The following is an 18133-nucleotide window of genomic DNA, read 5'->3' as shown; positions in this document are numbered from 1 at the left end:
TAAAGAAATACTTCTACAATACATAGTGCAAAACAAAAGTTCTAGAAGAAGTAGCTAAATTGTATTTGGAATTTGGAACGTTTATCATTAAGCTTAATTTCAATTCTGTAAATTTGATCATTAGAATGTAAATATGTAAAGCTTTTAGCAAAACAAGTAGTATAAACAGCAAATTCCAGAACCACTGCTTTTTTAGTCATTAGGGCTTCCTTTTTTAATCACCAAAAATAACAGCCAAAAAAATTGTATCAAGCTAACAAGCACCACATAAATTAACATTGGATATACTGAATTACACCAGAAGAAAATATATAGAAATAGGCTCAAATATTCAGCCTTAGCACAGCTTGAAGATGTTATACAAAAACTAAAAAACCATATTTATTAAAATGGAAGGTTTATCTAAGCTTAAACAAAAAGAGTCTGCAAGAAAAATAAGTTTAAAAAAAGAGACTATGTCTTATTGTAGCCTAGCACTCAACAAATACCCTAGTAAACATGGAAATTAGTAGGTTCAAGGTCAAAAAGAAAATCTTGGACATATGTGTTCAATTTGAAAGCCTTAGACACAGATTTGCTGAAGATTTTAATTTTTCTTTAGGCTTCACTGTCACTGTTTTTCTGCTAATTTGAGTTCCACCAGTTCATTTATTTTATGCACTGTATTTATTTTATGCAACACAGATTATGTTGCTTAAGGGGAAAAAATTAATCCAGTGTATTTCTACAGTAAGCACAGATAATCATACACTTAGTTCTCTTGTCAGTCAAAATAAGGGGGAGAAATCTATCAAGCACAGAGCTTAGGTTAATTGTACTTCTTCCATGTTAACTGCCCCAAATAACCACAACCTACCAAATATAATTATATCTAAAGTAATTAATTTCCAAATGATCCTTTCAGACACCACACACGTACACAAAAGGCATAAGCATTCTAATGTACTCACTCTAATGAGCAGTTGAAAAACCTCATATGGGTCTCAAAGACTGACTGGAAGATGAAGGAAGAACACTTGATGAAGAAGAAATATAACAAGAGAAAATAACTCAGAGAGTACTACCAAATTTTCATCTTTATTCTCAAACTCTCTCCCTATGAGACACAGATGAAAATTTCTAACAGCCTTCTGAAAATTTCCATCTAGATATTCCACAGATATTGAAATCTAAGTTGTCCAGAAAGAACTGTAATTGCTTGTCTTCAAGCCTACTCTTTAATATTCCCCCCAGTTAACAATTCCTATTTTATTTGCTGGTGTCAAAATGTACCCCATCTCCAAATCTAGCAAATTTAGTCATCCTCAACAACTCCTTTTTCATATGCCACACTTCCAGTTTGATCACAAAGTTAACAGATTTTTGTCTCAGAAATGTTGTTTAATTCCACCCCTAATTTTTATCTATCTTGTCTTAAAAATCCTACTTATTATCTATAATTGCCATTTAGGTAGTTACACTCTCTTGAGTTCAATATCCCAGTTCATTCATCCAATGGATGTCAGAACACTGTATCTAAACAACAAATATCCAATATCTCTTCCCCACCTAAGAAATTCTTTGGCCATGCTACCAAAAGCATTGCTTCTGTAAGTCTGGACCCTGGATCACCAACACCAACATCCCCTAGAAATTTGTTAGAAATGCAAATTCTTGGGCTCCATCCAGATCTAAGGAATCAGAAACTCAGGGGATGGGTCCCAGGAATCTATTTTAGTAAGCCGTCTAGGTGATAAATTTTGAGAACCACTGACCAATGACTTAAATATTTTTTAATAAAGAGGTGACTGAGAAGTGTATCAAACATTATCATTTAACTTCCTTTTTAATTATTTTAAAACTATTTTTAAACTGTAATACAAATAGCAAATATTAAATTGTCCTCTGTTATTTTGGGTAAACATCAAAAGAAGACTTTGCCTGCTACCTCAGTGCACAAAATGGCACCATGTGCTAATAAAAGGTGTAACTCTGTTTCATGTGTGTTTGTTTAAATTCAAGCCAGCAAGTATACGCTCAAGTAAAGTTTTACAAAGACATTATGTATTTGAATGCAGAGTTCAATTAGTTGCAGGTAAGGCTCTGGTTCAACTGTTTGGCCCTTCCTCTCTTAAACAGATTAAGAGTTTACTATGAAATTTGCATATTTCTTCTCTAATTGTATTTCTGATAAAGCTATTCTTGTTTGGGATAAAGTTATACTTTTTCCAGTATAGGAAATGAAATAATTATCTCTAAAACTAGAAATGAAACTGGCTGAAAACAGGAAATAACAGACAAATTTAAAATGGATATATTGTTACTTATTTGACTCAAGATATATTAAGTCTTACTATTAATTAGTACCTGTTGAGTTTTCAGCATATATTGACCACAGCGGCAACTATGTTCAAAATGAAATAAATATGCTGGAAGCTCTCAGGAATAGTCACTCAAGGCTAAAATATAATGATACTCATCTATCATTAAGACTTACATTGTAGTGATAAAAACTGACAAATTTTCATTGGGTTTTTTATAACAAAGTTTGGCAAAATAGTGATATGGTTGCTGACAATTCCATAATTTTTCAGTAAAACATACAGTGACTGAAGTTACTGCAAATCTAATGACTAAAATGTAATCAGAATAAAGTTATCACCTATGAACAAAAGCATACACAATTAGAGAAAACCTTATCAAATGTTGCATTATTGATACTGCAACAAATGTTAAATGAGTGAGCTGCTGTCAAAAAACTGAAACAAAATATTGGTACATACCTGAAAATGTAATACAAAAAATATTCATCACATATACCTAGTTAATTCAAATGCTGAGATTATGTAAGATCTTTCCAATTTAACTCAATGAGAATATATATGGGTCAGATCTCTACATTTGCTTTTGCACAAGTTTTTTAACTAGGTAAATTCAGAAATCGTAAAACAATACACAATGGAGAAGAAAATGTTAATGTCTAAACCAATTTTTAACACACCACTAACTAAACTGTCAGAAATGTTGAGACAACTATATTGAGGAAAATAGATAACATAAAAAATCACAGGAATGGTAGCTCCTGTAAAAGTTGTTGCCAGATTTCATCAAGTAGTAATTATACACTAATAAGGATTAGATATTTAGATATTTAAAAAATAGTTTTGGATAATCACATTTAAACTATCCTTTACACTGAAGTTGGGGATTTTTTTCTGAGCTAATTGTAAGGTTAAGAACAGAAAATTTCAAAGCTCATTTTTCATACCAAACTTAGCTGGGTGTCCTGAATCAAGGTATAAATATTCTTCGAAAAACAAGAAACACTTTCTAAATGTAATTTTTAAAAACTCTGATAAGTATCTTTCAAATATAAGTAACTAGGGAAAACCAATTTGATTATCCAGCTCTTTAATAAGCTGAAGAAATTCAATTTGACAATATAGTCACAATATTACCAAGCTTATAATGCAAATAAATTTTCAGAAATGAAATTGATTCTTACAGTTAAGATTCATCATGCAAGGAAAATAAATCAACTGTTCTGAAATTTTAACAGAATCAGCAGAAAAGTATGAGTTTTAAAAATGTTATCAATAAATAGCTCAGAATGATACAAGATACAGAATTTTATCATCAAACAATGAAAAATGAAATGACTGATGAATCGATTCTGTCATTTACCCTCAAATGAAACATTTATTCTTTCATTATTCTACTTTGACAAAAATCTTAATATTTCTCTTTTTGGTCTTGATCAGTTTATTTGAAGAATATCCTGAAAAGGCCAAATGACTTAAAAACATTACAATTTGCCACCACTTATTTGTATGAACCAGAATTTTCAAAATATAATGCAATAAAAATAAGATACAGAAATATAGTGGATGCTGAAGCTGATATAAAATAGCAACTTTCAAGCATAGCTGCTAATTTAAATTCCCACTATACCACTGATTGACTATTTGAAAAATGCTGTACATACAAAATTATAGTACAATTACACAATAAAATGCTACTTTTACTTATTACACAATGTTATATAATAAAATAAACGTTCTCCACAAATTAGAAAGTTTGAAATCTAAGATAATAAATCCAAAATCCTAATCATGGCATAACCTAGCTAGCTGCAACTAGCTTTCAGCTTAATTTTCCACCAGGCACACTTCTTTCCTCCAGCAATACCAAATGCTATGCATTCCCAGAATACATGATTTTAAGCCTTTGTTTATTCTCTTATCTCAGCCAGAAATGCCCCTCTCCTACTTTTTCTTCTGGCAAATTTTTATTTTACTTTTATCCCTCAATAAAATGTTGCTCCTTAGACTCAAGATAGAATTAACCACTTTCTCTTCTATACTCCATTATAGTATTTATCAAATATTATTATAATTATCTACTTAAATATATTGATTCTCAAAATAAATTGTCTTCCTAAATCCTTTGAACCCAGAATCCAAGTTATATCCATTTTTGTGTCCTTTTTTCCTGTTCTTAATTCAGAACCTAAAGTTGGAATGCATGTAAAAATAAATAATAAAAATAGTAAGTAGAAGAACAAAAGAAAACAAAGTAGACTCTTAACTGGCTAAGGGAAGTTCCTATAAATTAATCATTGAACAAGAATAGAATGGCATGGTCCTCTAGCTGGTGCCACTTAAAAATGTGGTCTACCCACAAGCAATAGTCTACAAACTATCAATCTGTGATGAAATTAAATATAAAAATTAGGATTAAGCATTTAGAAACTTTTAAAGGAATTTAACAGTGAATTTTACTTCTGTTGAATTCATTTGTATCATTTTAATTTCATTTTTCTAGAAATTCTTTTTCAATGTTCTTAATAAGTTTCAGACTGTAACAGATTGGAAATTAAAAAAGAAAAATAAGAGGGTCATTTACAGACAGCTTGAGATAGACTATGGAAGACAGAAAGATGAATATGATCTTGACTCTTTTTTAAGGAGAGTTTGGTTTCAAAGGAATAATATGATATTTACATAAATTTTTGTAATATGCATCAATATAATTATACATATTTCTCAAAGTTCACACTACATTTGACACTTTTTAAAACATATCTGTTGATAGAATTATAAGTGTACCTGGAAACGCATGTAGCATTTCTTTCTAAACTTATTTATATGAAGGCTAGATTTCAAGTTAAAACTAGGGCCTGTCAGTGTGCTGTATTCAGGAAACCCATCTCACGTGCAGAGACACACATAGGCTCAAAATAAAGGGATGGAGGAAGATCTACCAAGCAAATGGAAAACAAAAAAAGGCAGGGGTTGCAATCCTAGTCTCGGATAAAACAGACTTTAAACCAACAAAGATCAAAAGAGACAAAGAAGGCCATTACATAATGGTAAAGGGATCAATTCAACAAGAAGAACTAACTATCCTAAATATATATGCACCCAATACAGGAGCATCCAGATTCATAAAGCAAGTCCTTAGTGACCTACAAAGAGACTTAGACTCCCACACAATAATAATGGGAGACTTTAACACCCCACTGTCAACATTAGACAGATCAACAAGACAGAAAGTTAACAAGGATATCCAGAAATTGAACTCAGCTCTGCACCAAGCGGACCTAATAGACATCTACAGAACTCTCCACCCCAAATCAACAGAATATACATTCTTTTCAGCACCACACCGCACCTATTCCAAAATTAACCACATGGTTGGAAGTAAAGCCCTCCCCAGCAAATGTAAAAGAACAGAAATTATAACAAATTATTTCTCAGACCACAGTGCAATCAAACTAGAACTCAGGATTAAGAAACTCACTCAAAACCGCTCAACTACATGGAAAACGAACAACCTGTTCCTCAATGACTACCGGGTACATAACAAAATGAAGGCAGAAATAAAGATGTTCTTTGAAACCAATGAGAACAAAGACACAACATACCAGAATCTCTGGGACACATTCAAAGTATTGTGTAGAGGGAAATTTATAGCACTAAATGCCCACAACAGAAAGCAGGAAAGATCTAAAATTGACACCGTAACATCACAATGAAAAGAACTAGAGAAGCAAGAGCAAACACATTCAAAAGCTAGCAGAAGCCAAGAAATAACTAAGATCAGAGCAGAACTGAAGGAGATAGAGACACAAAAAACCCTTCAAAATATCAATGAATCCAGGAGCTGGTTTTTTGAAAAGATCAACAAAATGGATAGACCACTAGCAAGACTAATAAAGAAGAAAAGAGAGAAGAATCAAATAGACGCAATAAAAAATGATAAAGGGGATATCACTGCCGATCCCACAGAAATACAAACTACCATCAGTGAATACTATAAACCTCTCTACTCAAATAAACTTGAAAATCTAGAAGAAATGGATAAATTCCTCGACACATACACCCTCCCAAGACTAAACCAGGAAGAAGTTGAATCTCTGAATAGACCAATAACAGGCTCTGAAATTGAGGTAATAATTAATAGCTTACCAACCAAAAAAAGTCCAGGACCAGATGGATTCGCAGCCAAATTCTACCAGAGGTACAAGGAGGAGCTGGTACCATTTCCTCTGAAACTATTCCCATCAATAGAAAAAGAGGGAATCCTCCCTAACTCATTTTATGAGGCCAGCATCATCCTGATACCAAAGCCTGGCAGAGACACAACAAAAAAAGAGAATTTTAGACCAATATCCTTGAATGAACATTGATGCAAAAAATCCTCAATAAAATACTGGCAAACCGAATCCAGCAACACATCAAAAAGCTCATCCACCATAATCAAGTCAGCTTCATCCCTGGGATGCAAGGCTGGTTCAACATACGCAAATCAATAAACGTAATCCAGCCTATAAACAGAACCAAAGACAAAAACCACATGATTATCTCAATGGATGCAGAAAAGGCCTTTGACAAAATTCAACAACACTTCATGCTAAAAAACTCTCAATAAATTAGGTATTGAAGGGACGTATCTCAAAATAATAAGAGCTATCTATGACAAACCCACAGCCAATATCATACTGAATGGACAAAAACTGGAAAGCATTCCCTTTGACAACTGGCACAAGACAGGGATGCCCTCTCTCACCACTCCTATTCAACATAGTGTTGGAAGTTCTGGCCAGGGCAATCAGGCAGGAGAAGGAAATAAACTGCATTCAATTAGGAAAAGAGGAAGTCAAATTGTCCCTGTTTGCAGATGACATGATTGTATATCTAGAAAACCCCATTGTCTCAGCCCAAAATCTCCTTAAGCTGATGAGCAACTTCAGCAAGGTCTCAGGATACAAAATCAATGTGCAAAAATCACAAGCATTCTTATACACCAATAACAGACAAACAGAGAGCCAAATCATAAGTGAACTCCCATTCACAACTGCTACTAAGAGAATAAAATACCTAGGAATCCAACTTACAAGGGATGTGAAGGACCTCTTCAAGAACTACAAACCACTGCTCAGGGAAATAAGAGAGGACACAAACAAATGGAAAAACATTCCATGCTTATGGATAGGAAGAATCAATATGGTGAAAATGGCCATACTGCCCAAGGTAATTTATAGATTCAATGCCATCCCCATCAAGCTACCAATGACTTTCTTCACAGAATTGGAAAAAACTACTTTAAAGTTCATATGGAGCCAAAAAAGAGCCCACATTGCCGAGACAATCCTAAGCCAAAAGAACAAAGCAGGAGGCATCACGCTACCTGACTTCAAACTATACTACAAGGCTACAGTAACCAAAACAGCATGGTACTGGTACCAAAACAGAGATAGAGACCAATGGAACAGAACAGAGGCCTCAGAAATAATGCCACATATCTACAACTATCTGATCTTTGACAAACCTGACAAAAATAAGCCATGGGGAAAGGATTCCCTATTTAATAAATGGTGCTGGGAAAACTGGCTAGCCGTATGTAGAAAGCTGAAACTGGATCCCTTCCTTACACCTTATACAAAAATTAATTCAAGATGGATTAAAGACTTAAATGTTAGACCTAAAACCATAAAAACCCTAGAAGAAAACCCAGGCAATACCATTCAGGACATAGGCATGGGCAAGGACTTCATGTCTAAAACACCAAAAGCAATGGCAACAAAAGCCAAAATTGACAAATAGGATCTAATTAAACTAAAGAGCTTCTGCACAGCAAAAGAAACTACCAACAGAGTGAACAGGCAACGTACAGAATGGGAGAAAATTTTTGCAATCTACTCATCTGACAAAGGGCTAATATCCAGAATCTACAATGAACTCAAACAAATTTACAAGAAAAAAACAAACAACCCCATCAAAAAGTGGGCAAAGGATATGAACAGACACTTCTCAAAAGAAGACATTTACACAGCCAACAGACACATGAAAAAATGCTCATCATCACCGGCCATCAGAGAAATGCAAATCAAAACCACAGTGAGATACCATCTCACACCAGTAAGAATGGCGATCATTAAAAGGTCAGGAAACAACAGGTGCTGGAGAGGATGTGGAGAAATAGGAACACTTTTACACTGTTGCTGGGACTGTAAACTAGTTCAACCATTGTGGAAGTCGGTGTGGCGATTCCTCAGGGATCTAGAATTAGAAATACCATTTGACCCAGCCATCCCATTACTGGGTATATACCCAAAGGATTATAAATCATGCTGCTATAAAGACACATGCACACGTATGTTTATTGCGCCACTATTCACAATAGCAAAGACTTGGAACCAACCCAAATGTCCAACAATGATAGACTGGATTAAGAAAATGTGGCACATATACACCATGGAATACTATGCAGCCATAAAAAATGATGAGTTCATGTCCTTTGTAGGCACATGGATGAAGCTTGAAACCATCATTCTCAGCAAACTATCGCAAGGACAAAAAACTATGCACATTCTCACTCATAGGTGGGAATTGAACCATGAGAACACATGGACACAGGAAGGGGAACATCACACACCTGGGTCTGTTGTGGGGTTGGGGGAGGGGGGAGGGATAGCATTAAGAAATATACCTAATGCTAAATGATGAGTTAATGGGTGCAGCACACCAACATGGCACATGTATACATATGTAACAAACCTGCACATTGTGCACATGTACCCTAAAACTTAAAGTATAATAATAATACAATAAAAAAATTAAAAAAAAAACTAGGGCCTGTTTCTATCACTGCCTATCAGATGCAATGGTATAGGGGACCACCCATCTTTGACTGACTCCATACAGAACTAACTTACTGCCTGATAACATTATTCAAGTCTCTACATCTCTCTGCCTGACTCGCCTAATCGCAAAACCCTGGAAATATATAAAAGTAAGATGAGTACACAGTTTTTTCCCAAAAACTCTCTTTGCAATATTTTTACTCCTATCAAGAGAGATTAACTCATGTCTCAATCTTCTGCACTAGGTGTCGGCAAACTTTTCCTATAAAGGTCTAGACAATAAGTATTTTAAGGTCTGTGGGCTATGTGGTCTGTTGCAGCTACTCAGCCCTGTTGTTGTAGCAAGAAAGTAGCCATAGACAGTATGTAAACAAATGAGTATGGCTGTATTCCAATAAAATTTTACTTACCAAAACAGGTAGCAGGCTTATGGATTTTGCCCAGGGAACATAACATGCACGCCCCTGTTCTGCATCACAGATATAACTCTTAAATGCAGCCATTAAGGACCTATTGGACCTATTGCACAGTAGATGATCAAAAGTTACATAATTCTTGTTGGCATTTATCAACTGCTTTTAAAATGTTAAAGACTGAGAGATTCACCAATATTCAAATTCATGGAAGATGAGACACTATTTCTCAAAAAAATCAGAGTATACTGAAAAATCTTTTATGCCTTGTTTTTATTGGCATATGTCTAAGGAAACTATAAGCTTTTCATACTATTATTAGAGAGCAACATTCCCACAGGCTATAGAAAACAAAAATACAGATCTATTTACACTAGTTGCCACAACCACTACAACAAATGGTGTATATGCACAATCCCCACGGAGCAGCCCCTTTTAAATGAGCCACTACATGGCTCAAATAGTCATAATATAACAAACAAAACTAACGACAATTCCACGTATGACGTTCTTGGTTCAACTCACATCTGTTGAGCATCTTCAAAATACAGAGCTCTTAGATACATTTGTAACAAACCTGGTTGTAGATTTATTTCATCTTTGTTGTTTAAAGTTGGATGTGACCACCCCTTTCCCTCAAAGGGTGAGATACAAAGCACATTAAAAGTCACTGTAAAACTGAAGTTAAATCCTAACCTTTCCCTTTTCACTTAATTTCCAGTCTCCCTAGTGGAATATATGTTTCTATGAGCAATTCTCCCCATTCTAGAACTCTTTTCCCCAGAACACAAGAATTGCTGACTTTTTAAGTTTCTAAGGGTTCTCTTAATGTTAGATTTGAAACATCTTCATATAACTCAAAAATTCTTTTTGCTTTATACTAATCTCTCAAAAATGTCTCCTTAGATTCAACAATCTCTTTACGGAGATAGCTCAAAAATCACTATTTCACAATCCTCTCTAAACTATTAAGTGGTTAGTTTTATATTGTACTGATTCTCACAGTATTATCATCAGACCTTGTATAGCCTTTGAGGAGTGAGAATGAAGAAAAAAAAAAAGCCTTAAAAGAATATCAGTGGGTAATCTCATGGGGAAACACACTGAAACAATAATGACAAAGCAGTATAATAATATCATCCTGGTAAAACAATATCTATGAGAGAGATATGCCCCTAGAAAAGTGCTTAGGACATATTTGGATATTCACCAGCTCCTAAAATCTGAGATGTAAAAAATTAATGTCATCAGGATGTTTAAAAATTATTTTATTTCTCTTTTTCTCCTTTCCTGTCAATGATTCTTCAGATTTCCCAGACTTAAAATCCTGAAGTTACTCCTGATCACTTTCCATGTTGCCTGAAATTTCAATCATCATGAATTCCTCATGATTCTTTTTTGGTTTCTTATATACCATTTCCAGTCACTACCCTTAACATATACAGAATATGCTGAAGCTTTCTACCTATTTTTTTCTGCTCAGACTGTCCTATTCTTCTATACATTTAAGTTGTCTCCAAACACTGATTTTACTCTCAAATGTATGTATATAAAATATAGTCTGCTCAAAGGATGGTTTAACTACTGTCCCAGCACTTTGGAAGGCCGAGGCGGGCAGATCACGAGGTCGGGAGTTCAAGACCAGCCTGGCCAACATGGTGAAACCCCGTCTCTACTAAAAACACAAAAATTAGCTGGGTGTGGTGGCGGGTGCCTGTAATCCTAGCTACTTGGGAGGCTGAGGCAGGAGAGTCACGTGAAACCAGAAGGCGGAGGTTGCAGTGAGCCAAGACTGCGCCACTGCATTCCAGCCTGGGTGAAAGAGCGAAACTCCATCTCAATAATAATAATGATAATAATGAAATATTTTAAAGTTTAAAAAGGAGGTATAAGTTTTATAGTAAAAATAGAATTTAAATAATTAATAAAGGATAAAAAGATTCACATACAGAAATATAACAGAAATGGAAAATAAATCCAAGAAGGAGGCACATTCTACAAGGCAAAACTTATATTATGCATTTACTAAAGAAAAGCAGAGAAGGAAAACCAGAAAGTAGAAGGATTTATGCTTGCTGCAATGAGTGACATAGCTGCTGTTATTATCGAGGCCCAGGATGAAATATAAAAGTAATCAGGAAAGTATACTCACATAAGTTAGAGGAAAAAGCAACATTGGGCCTAATTTAGGAAGAAATATCAGTAGAGATAAAACCAAGTAATTTGAATGTTGTCTAAATAGCATTCTATAGAGAGTGAATTTCTGACCGGGCCTACCTAGGCAACAAAGTAAGTTGCCAGTGTTAAACATACAACACATCAGTCATTCTACCACTGGAGGGAGTCTGGTCACATATCCTTTGATGTAACTTTTGCTCTAGTAACTTCCTGGTCTTCCCTGGGAATGAATTAGAACCCTACCAAGAATATGAATTGGTTTAATACAATCTGATGGTTTCCAAATTTTTTGTTTCTTTTAGTTTTTATTTTATTTTTGTTTTGTTTCATACTCACTAATATCTCTATAGTCATATTTGGGCCAAAGAAATTAATCTACATGCTATGTGTCCTAGTACATGTCTATCCTTGGAAAAAGTTAATAAAGAAAAACATTGTAAATTAAGAACAGAGAAGGGCTCTAAGGCAAATACCTAAACAAAGCAACCATCAAGGTTACAAGCCACATGAAAAATAGCAAATGACAGATTTGAACTAGAAACTGAAAACAATTTTTAGGGCTAAGGTGATAAAGATATTACTGATAGGATGGTAAAAGAGAAGTAAAAGATAAGAGTACTATAATTGTGATTTCAAAATTTACTATTCTTTAAAATTCAGAATTTACAGATTATAGTAATTACTCATGAAGTTGAAGTGATTTCCTATAACATGTAACTGAAATTAAGAAAAACGACAAGGACCTAGACACTGGCAAAAAAGAAATTTTAAAAAGCAGTGGTTCAATTCAAGAAGTTACGTGGACAATATTCCATTCAGAATAATAATTATTACTGTCTATTTTGTATTAATATCAACACTGGTAAATTCTATGAAAGTAATGCTTTACTTATTTAAACAATCCTACAGGATTGGTATTATACCCACTTTACATAAGAAAGCTTGAGGCTAAAACAAGTTAAGTAATTTAAGGTTACACGGCTTTCAAGAGCCAATATTCTAACAGGGGTGGTCTGATCTAAAATGGTATTATCACTATGCTACACTGCACGTCACTGAGACTGAGTAATGACTACCTTACATTCTTGTAATAAAGACTATTAAAGGTAACAGTTATGGGTACTCCTCTTAGATGTCTGCTTCAGAAAATGCCATTACGGATTATCTAACATCACTGTGCTATTAAGCATTTGTTACTTTTTATTTCCAAAGTTAAAATTTGTTTAATCCACATGCCAATAACATAAGTGAGGTCTTAATTGACTTATAATTTAAATAAATTTGATAAACTCAACATTCAAAGAAATTTATCTTTTTAAATATGTAAAAGAGATAAAATCTTTTTTTCCTCCATTTTTTCCCCGTAAGTATTGTTAGAGACAAAGACAAGGAAATCTGTTAGCTTCTGTGTAATTTCTTTCCAATGTGTTTCCTTGCTGACTACATCATAAACCCTATGGTTTATACCGTATCTGGACAGTCATAAAGTGCCCGACTCATGAAAATAATATTTTTTAAAGCCACGAAGACTTGAGGGTAGATTTAAATGTTTTAAAACAAATTAATTATGTATTTTCTTCCTTACTATAACAAAGCTGGAGGCAGCTTAGATACATGTAAGGCAACATGTAGATAAATCTTTCCTGTTCAACGAGGAAGAAAAAGTATATATATATATATACTTTTTCTATATATATATATATTATATGTGTGTGTATGTGTGTGTGTGTGTGTATATATATGATTAAAAGACGAAAAGCACAAGTAATATAAAATTCTGTGTGTGGGGTGGGAGCTGTTTTGTCTTGTCACAGGTCAGTGAAGGTCTGAAGTATCTATCAAACTGTAAATGGGCTCCCATATTATTGTTTCCAAACAAGAAATTTTCTCTTTCATTTTATTTGAAAAGTCATAATAAAAGTACATCATGTATGCAATTTGAGTATACTTCAGCACAGCAGAGATGGAGAAACAAAAATACTCTTCTACTTGCAATAGGAATAGAAACCTCTGGATTTACAGTATATTTTCAGAGTAATACCTGGGCAAGGACCAGGTCCTGGCAAACAAAGTACACATGCCTAGGGAAGACAATCCATGAGGTAGTGTGTGTGTGTGTGCGTGTGTGTGTGTGTGTGTGTGTGTGTGTATAACTGTCTTGCTTAATTGAAAAGCCAATTATATGACCATGTGGACTCTAACCCATATTCTTCAGAAACTATTAAATATTTTTAGAAACTATGAAAAAAATTGAATTATTGTTTATAATGTAATCATCAATTCATAGGAAAATAGGCAAGTAACAGACAAAAACAAAAACAAAAACAAAAAAACCAATGAAACATAAGAGAGATATACAGTTATGTTCACCAGCAGGCATAATTCTTGGTTGATACAGTATGAAAACATTATAAAATTAAAAATATCTCCGATTGGAGAACATAACTATACTTTCCCCTATTCTATTTTATTCCACTTCCAGGGAATTATTGTTTCTCTCATTTTTTTCATCACCAAATTAACAGTAGATTAAAATAAAGTGAGAAAAGAGCAAACAAAATAAATGTATTCTATCATAAATTATGAAATATAGCTCTTATTAGGTACTTAAACACAAAATAGATCTTCTGTCCCATATTCTGCCACATCCTTTTCTATGTTATATAGTTACAGAAGTAAAATAATGAGACTTGAGCGGAAAGAAAGTGAAAGGAGGGAAGCAAAGGGAGTAAAAAGCAACTAGCTGAAAATTTCTCAATACAAAATGATGCTAAGTAAGGTCTGTTTGACAAATTTAATGCAACATTTCATATGCTGTTCTATTAAAAACAAACGACATTATTCCCCCTAAATTATTCCTTTGAAGCCAACCAAGTTAATATTTTTGGAATTGACATGTAAGATAGGATAACAAAATAAGTTAAGCATTTAACAACATCTCCAAACAAAGTATTTCCAAATTTTATACATCTTCTAGTAGAAGAGTTAGCTCTTTGTATTTGTTGGTGTATACTATTTTATAAAATAAAACTCTATTTAATTAGTCTATGTAAATTACTTGGAAGTCTGCAAATAGTAATTTTCATAGATGTTACTTAGTGCCAGCACCCTCCCCAAAATTAAATGTTACATAATTTGTTCATTTTGTGGGATTCCTAATTTGAAAAGAAACAACTAAAAAATAATACCAGAATAAAATAGCTACTCCTCTAGGGGATCACAGTAAATACAGCATTAATTTTTGCACTCTCTTAACTCTGTGAACTTCATTAAAAAGTTTAAATTTTCCCTAATATCTTTGAAACACGTGGTAAATGCAGTTTTAAGTATTGAGATTACTGGGTTCTGAAGAGCAACAATGAATGCCTAATTCCATTGAGTACAAGAATGAGCTTTTGCTTTATCATTGCAATAAATAAAAATGAAGTCTACTTTTATTAGTCTTGTGTTTCTCTCAACCCTAAGAAAATAAAAATATTTACAACTTGCAATGGTTACATTACAGAAAGTCATTTCATAAAAGTCTAAACTAAAATCCAAATGACTTCCTATGCGTTATTAAAAATAATCTTTACAGTCTATAATCATGCAAGCTTACATATGGAATACCAAAATGATAAATGTTTTTAGATACCATAAATATGTGTAGTTACTACCATGGTGACTAAAACAGTCTAAGAATAAAGGAAATACAAGCTGTCTTTGCAAACGTATTTATTTATTCATATACTACACCTGTATCAGAAATTAAAGTGGTTTTGGTTTCAAAAAGTTTGAATTCTGGTTTCAAAATTATTAAATATAAATTTATATTAATAAATATAAAATTTAGTAATAAACAAATTCGGTGCTTGCTTGATATAAACGTGCTGAATAGCAATGCGTAACCAAGTGATTACCATTTAAATGACTTTGGAAACAAGACCTCTGCTCCCTATTTGGATTAGGCTGATAAATTTTATGACCTTACTGTGAGCGTATTAGTATCTGTACATAACTTTGGTTAAAGACATGTTTTACAATCATTACCTCTATATACAGTTAAACATTAATTTCATTTACAGTCAAAAGTATTTGGGGCCCTCTTAACAACATGTGAACTGTGTTTCCTTTGTCAGATGTAGAATTTTACAATTATTCGGCCAACCAATTACTAATCAAATGATTTCTTTACAAATGAAGTTTTGTACCACATTACTAAAGTAGCAGACTCTAACTAGTCCAGCTAACCCAGAAGCACTGTAACTAACCACACCGCACACAGCACTAGCTTATGTCTTCAACGCTCAGACCTGTATTCAATCAATTTCCTTCCACAGGAGCCTGCCAACTTCAACAACAGAATAAACGATATAATATCAACACGCAATGGTACGTACTCGCCACAAAGTCTGAATCACAGCACATATATTAGGCCAATATTTTCGACAGTCTGACTCAGAGCCCAGGAACCATGAAGATTGTGTCTGTCCTTGGTGCTGAAATGCACTGTTTTTCTGCGCCCTCACTGAAAAACTGTCATCCTAATCCCAATCCAAGAGGCTAAAAAGACTTGTTAATTTGGGGAGTCTGAGGATGGGAGGTTTAAAAAAGAAAATGATAAGTTTCTGGAAGAGAATGCCAACTAGTGTGTGTGTGTTGGGGGAAGGGGGTTGCTAGAAACATCCCGAGGGCATTTCCCCTTCAGTGCCCGGAGACCCAGGAAATCCGGACTGCGGCAAAGATCGGAAACGCCTCGTCGGGGCAGGAGCCGCGAGCGGGAACGTCGCCCTCGTCCGGGCCAGGCGGGCGAAGGCGGCGAAGGGCGCCACGGTTGTGGACGGCTACTTTCCGCGCCAAGGCGCGAGCCCCGGGGTCCTTTTGTTTCTGGGGTGAGGGGAGGGCGGTGGGCGGAGGGTAACCCACATCTGCATTTATTTGCACAGAGGGGACAACAAAAGACCCTGCCGCCCTGGCGAGCGGCGTCGGCGGAGCCAGAGTGGCCCCGGCGCCTCGGCGCGAACTCGGTCCCTTTCCTCGCGGTCCCGGCCGCTCTTACCGTCCCGGTCGCACAGCTGAATGGCCTCCAGGCTGAGGTTTTTGATCACCTCCTCACAGGGGCTGGTGGGGCTGTTGAGGGCATGATCCAGGCGCGGCACCTCCATTTTTCCAACCCACTCTGAAGCCCGCCTGCTTCGTATCCAGGCTCTCTCTGCCGGCCGGGTGGGCAAGAAGAGCGGGAAAGGGAGGGGGAGTGGCAGAGGGAGGGAAGGAGGCCTGGGACGCGGTGATGCGGCGCCGAGGCTGAGGCGCGGGGCTGGAGAGCCGCCGCGAAGGCGACGGCTGTGGCAGGAGCTCCGCGGAGTGTGCGGCTCTGAGAGACCGAGCAGGACCCGGCGCGAGGACGGGAGGCGCGCGCTCCCGGCGGGGAGGGGACGCGGCGCGCGGGGAACGTGAGGGAGAGGGCACGACGCGCGCACGCGCGCGGGAGAACGCGCCCACCTGCTGGCGCGCGGCGGCCCCTCCCCCGCCCTTCTGCGCGCACGCGCCCCCACCTGCCCTCCAGCCACTGCCAAGGCAACCTCGCGCGTGAGGCGTCGGGCGACCGAGCGCGCGGGAAGGGCGAGCGCTATACGCCGCGCGGCTGCCTCGCCCTCTCTCCTGGTGATAGCCATTTGGCGTCTTCTGTCTGCTCTCGGTGCCTGGCGAAGCCCGAGTTGGCCCTGAGGCGTCTGCACGGGGAGGCGAGGGCGAGCATGTTTGTTGTTTACCAAGAATTGGAAAAATAAGGGCCCGGACTCTTCGGACTCTCTGTACGGTATTGGGGTGTGGGAGCCACCTCCTCCCCTGAAGGTCCCAGGATACTCGCTGCCCGCACCCTGCGGGCTCGGCCGGACATTCCTCGGAAACAGCTGCGTCTGTGTGAGAAATGAGCGGATTACCTGAGGCGTGGAGGGGTTTAGAGACAGCATTTTGCCAGTCCACGACCCTGAAGCGGGGCAAACGTGGGAACTCCTTACTGCCAGAAAGGTGAGGGAATGAGGAGATGCGGCAAGCCTGCTGAAAAGGCAGACATGCTGCGGGGCCAGCAGCCACGGGACCAGCAGCCACGCAGTCTGCCTTCGCAGCGTAGCTTCATTCATTCATGCGCGTAGCAAATAAGTATTCAATGCTCACCCTATGCCATTGTTCTGGGCGTCAATGAAGGGAGTGTAAACAGCACCTGCTCCCATGGATTTGGAAGGAATCTTTGCTACAATAGCTAATGAAGATTGACTTGTGCTTCCTCAAGCTACCCTATAACTTGTATGCCCATTGATTTTAATTGCATTTAAGATTCTGCAGTGCACTTAGTGGATGTGCAAACGTTTTAAACATAAAATAGAGGTCACAGCCTATTGACCTCTGTTCCCGTTTGCTTCTTTGGAATAGTTTT

At 36.6% G+C, this 18133-nt stretch overlaps 1 protein-coding gene across 3 annotated transcripts in view; it reads right to left on the bottom strand.

Annotated features, from left to right (window-relative positions):
* PHYHIPL (phytanoyl-CoA 2-hydroxylase interacting protein like) overlaps window positions 1-17827 on the bottom strand; it is a 71412-nt gene extending 53585 nt beyond the window's left edge. The window contains exon 1 of one of the 3 annotated variants that reach the window (XM_016918354.3): window positions 17640-17827. Coding sequence is in view for 2 of the 3 variants with exons in the window: in XM_001164316.5 (XP_001164316.1) it covers window positions 16757-16862 (106 nt within the window). In the remaining variant the exon portion in view is untranslated. Of the gene's footprint in view, window positions 1-16097; window positions 17245-17639 lie in introns of those variants that run through there. The other 2 variants (XM_001164316.5, XM_016918352.2) reach the window with 2 other exon arrangements.
* Between the last annotated feature and the right edge of the window lie 306 nt (window positions 17828-18133).

The sequence above is a fragment of the Pan troglodytes genome, chromosome 8 (genome assembly GCF_028858775.2).
Source record: "Pan troglodytes isolate AG18354 chromosome 8, NHGRI_mPanTro3-v2.0_pri, whole genome shotgun sequence".
Lineage (NCBI taxonomy): Eukaryota > Metazoa > Chordata > Mammalia > Primates > Hominidae > Pan > Pan troglodytes.
This window is presented reverse-complemented; position numbering and strand designations above follow the sequence as displayed.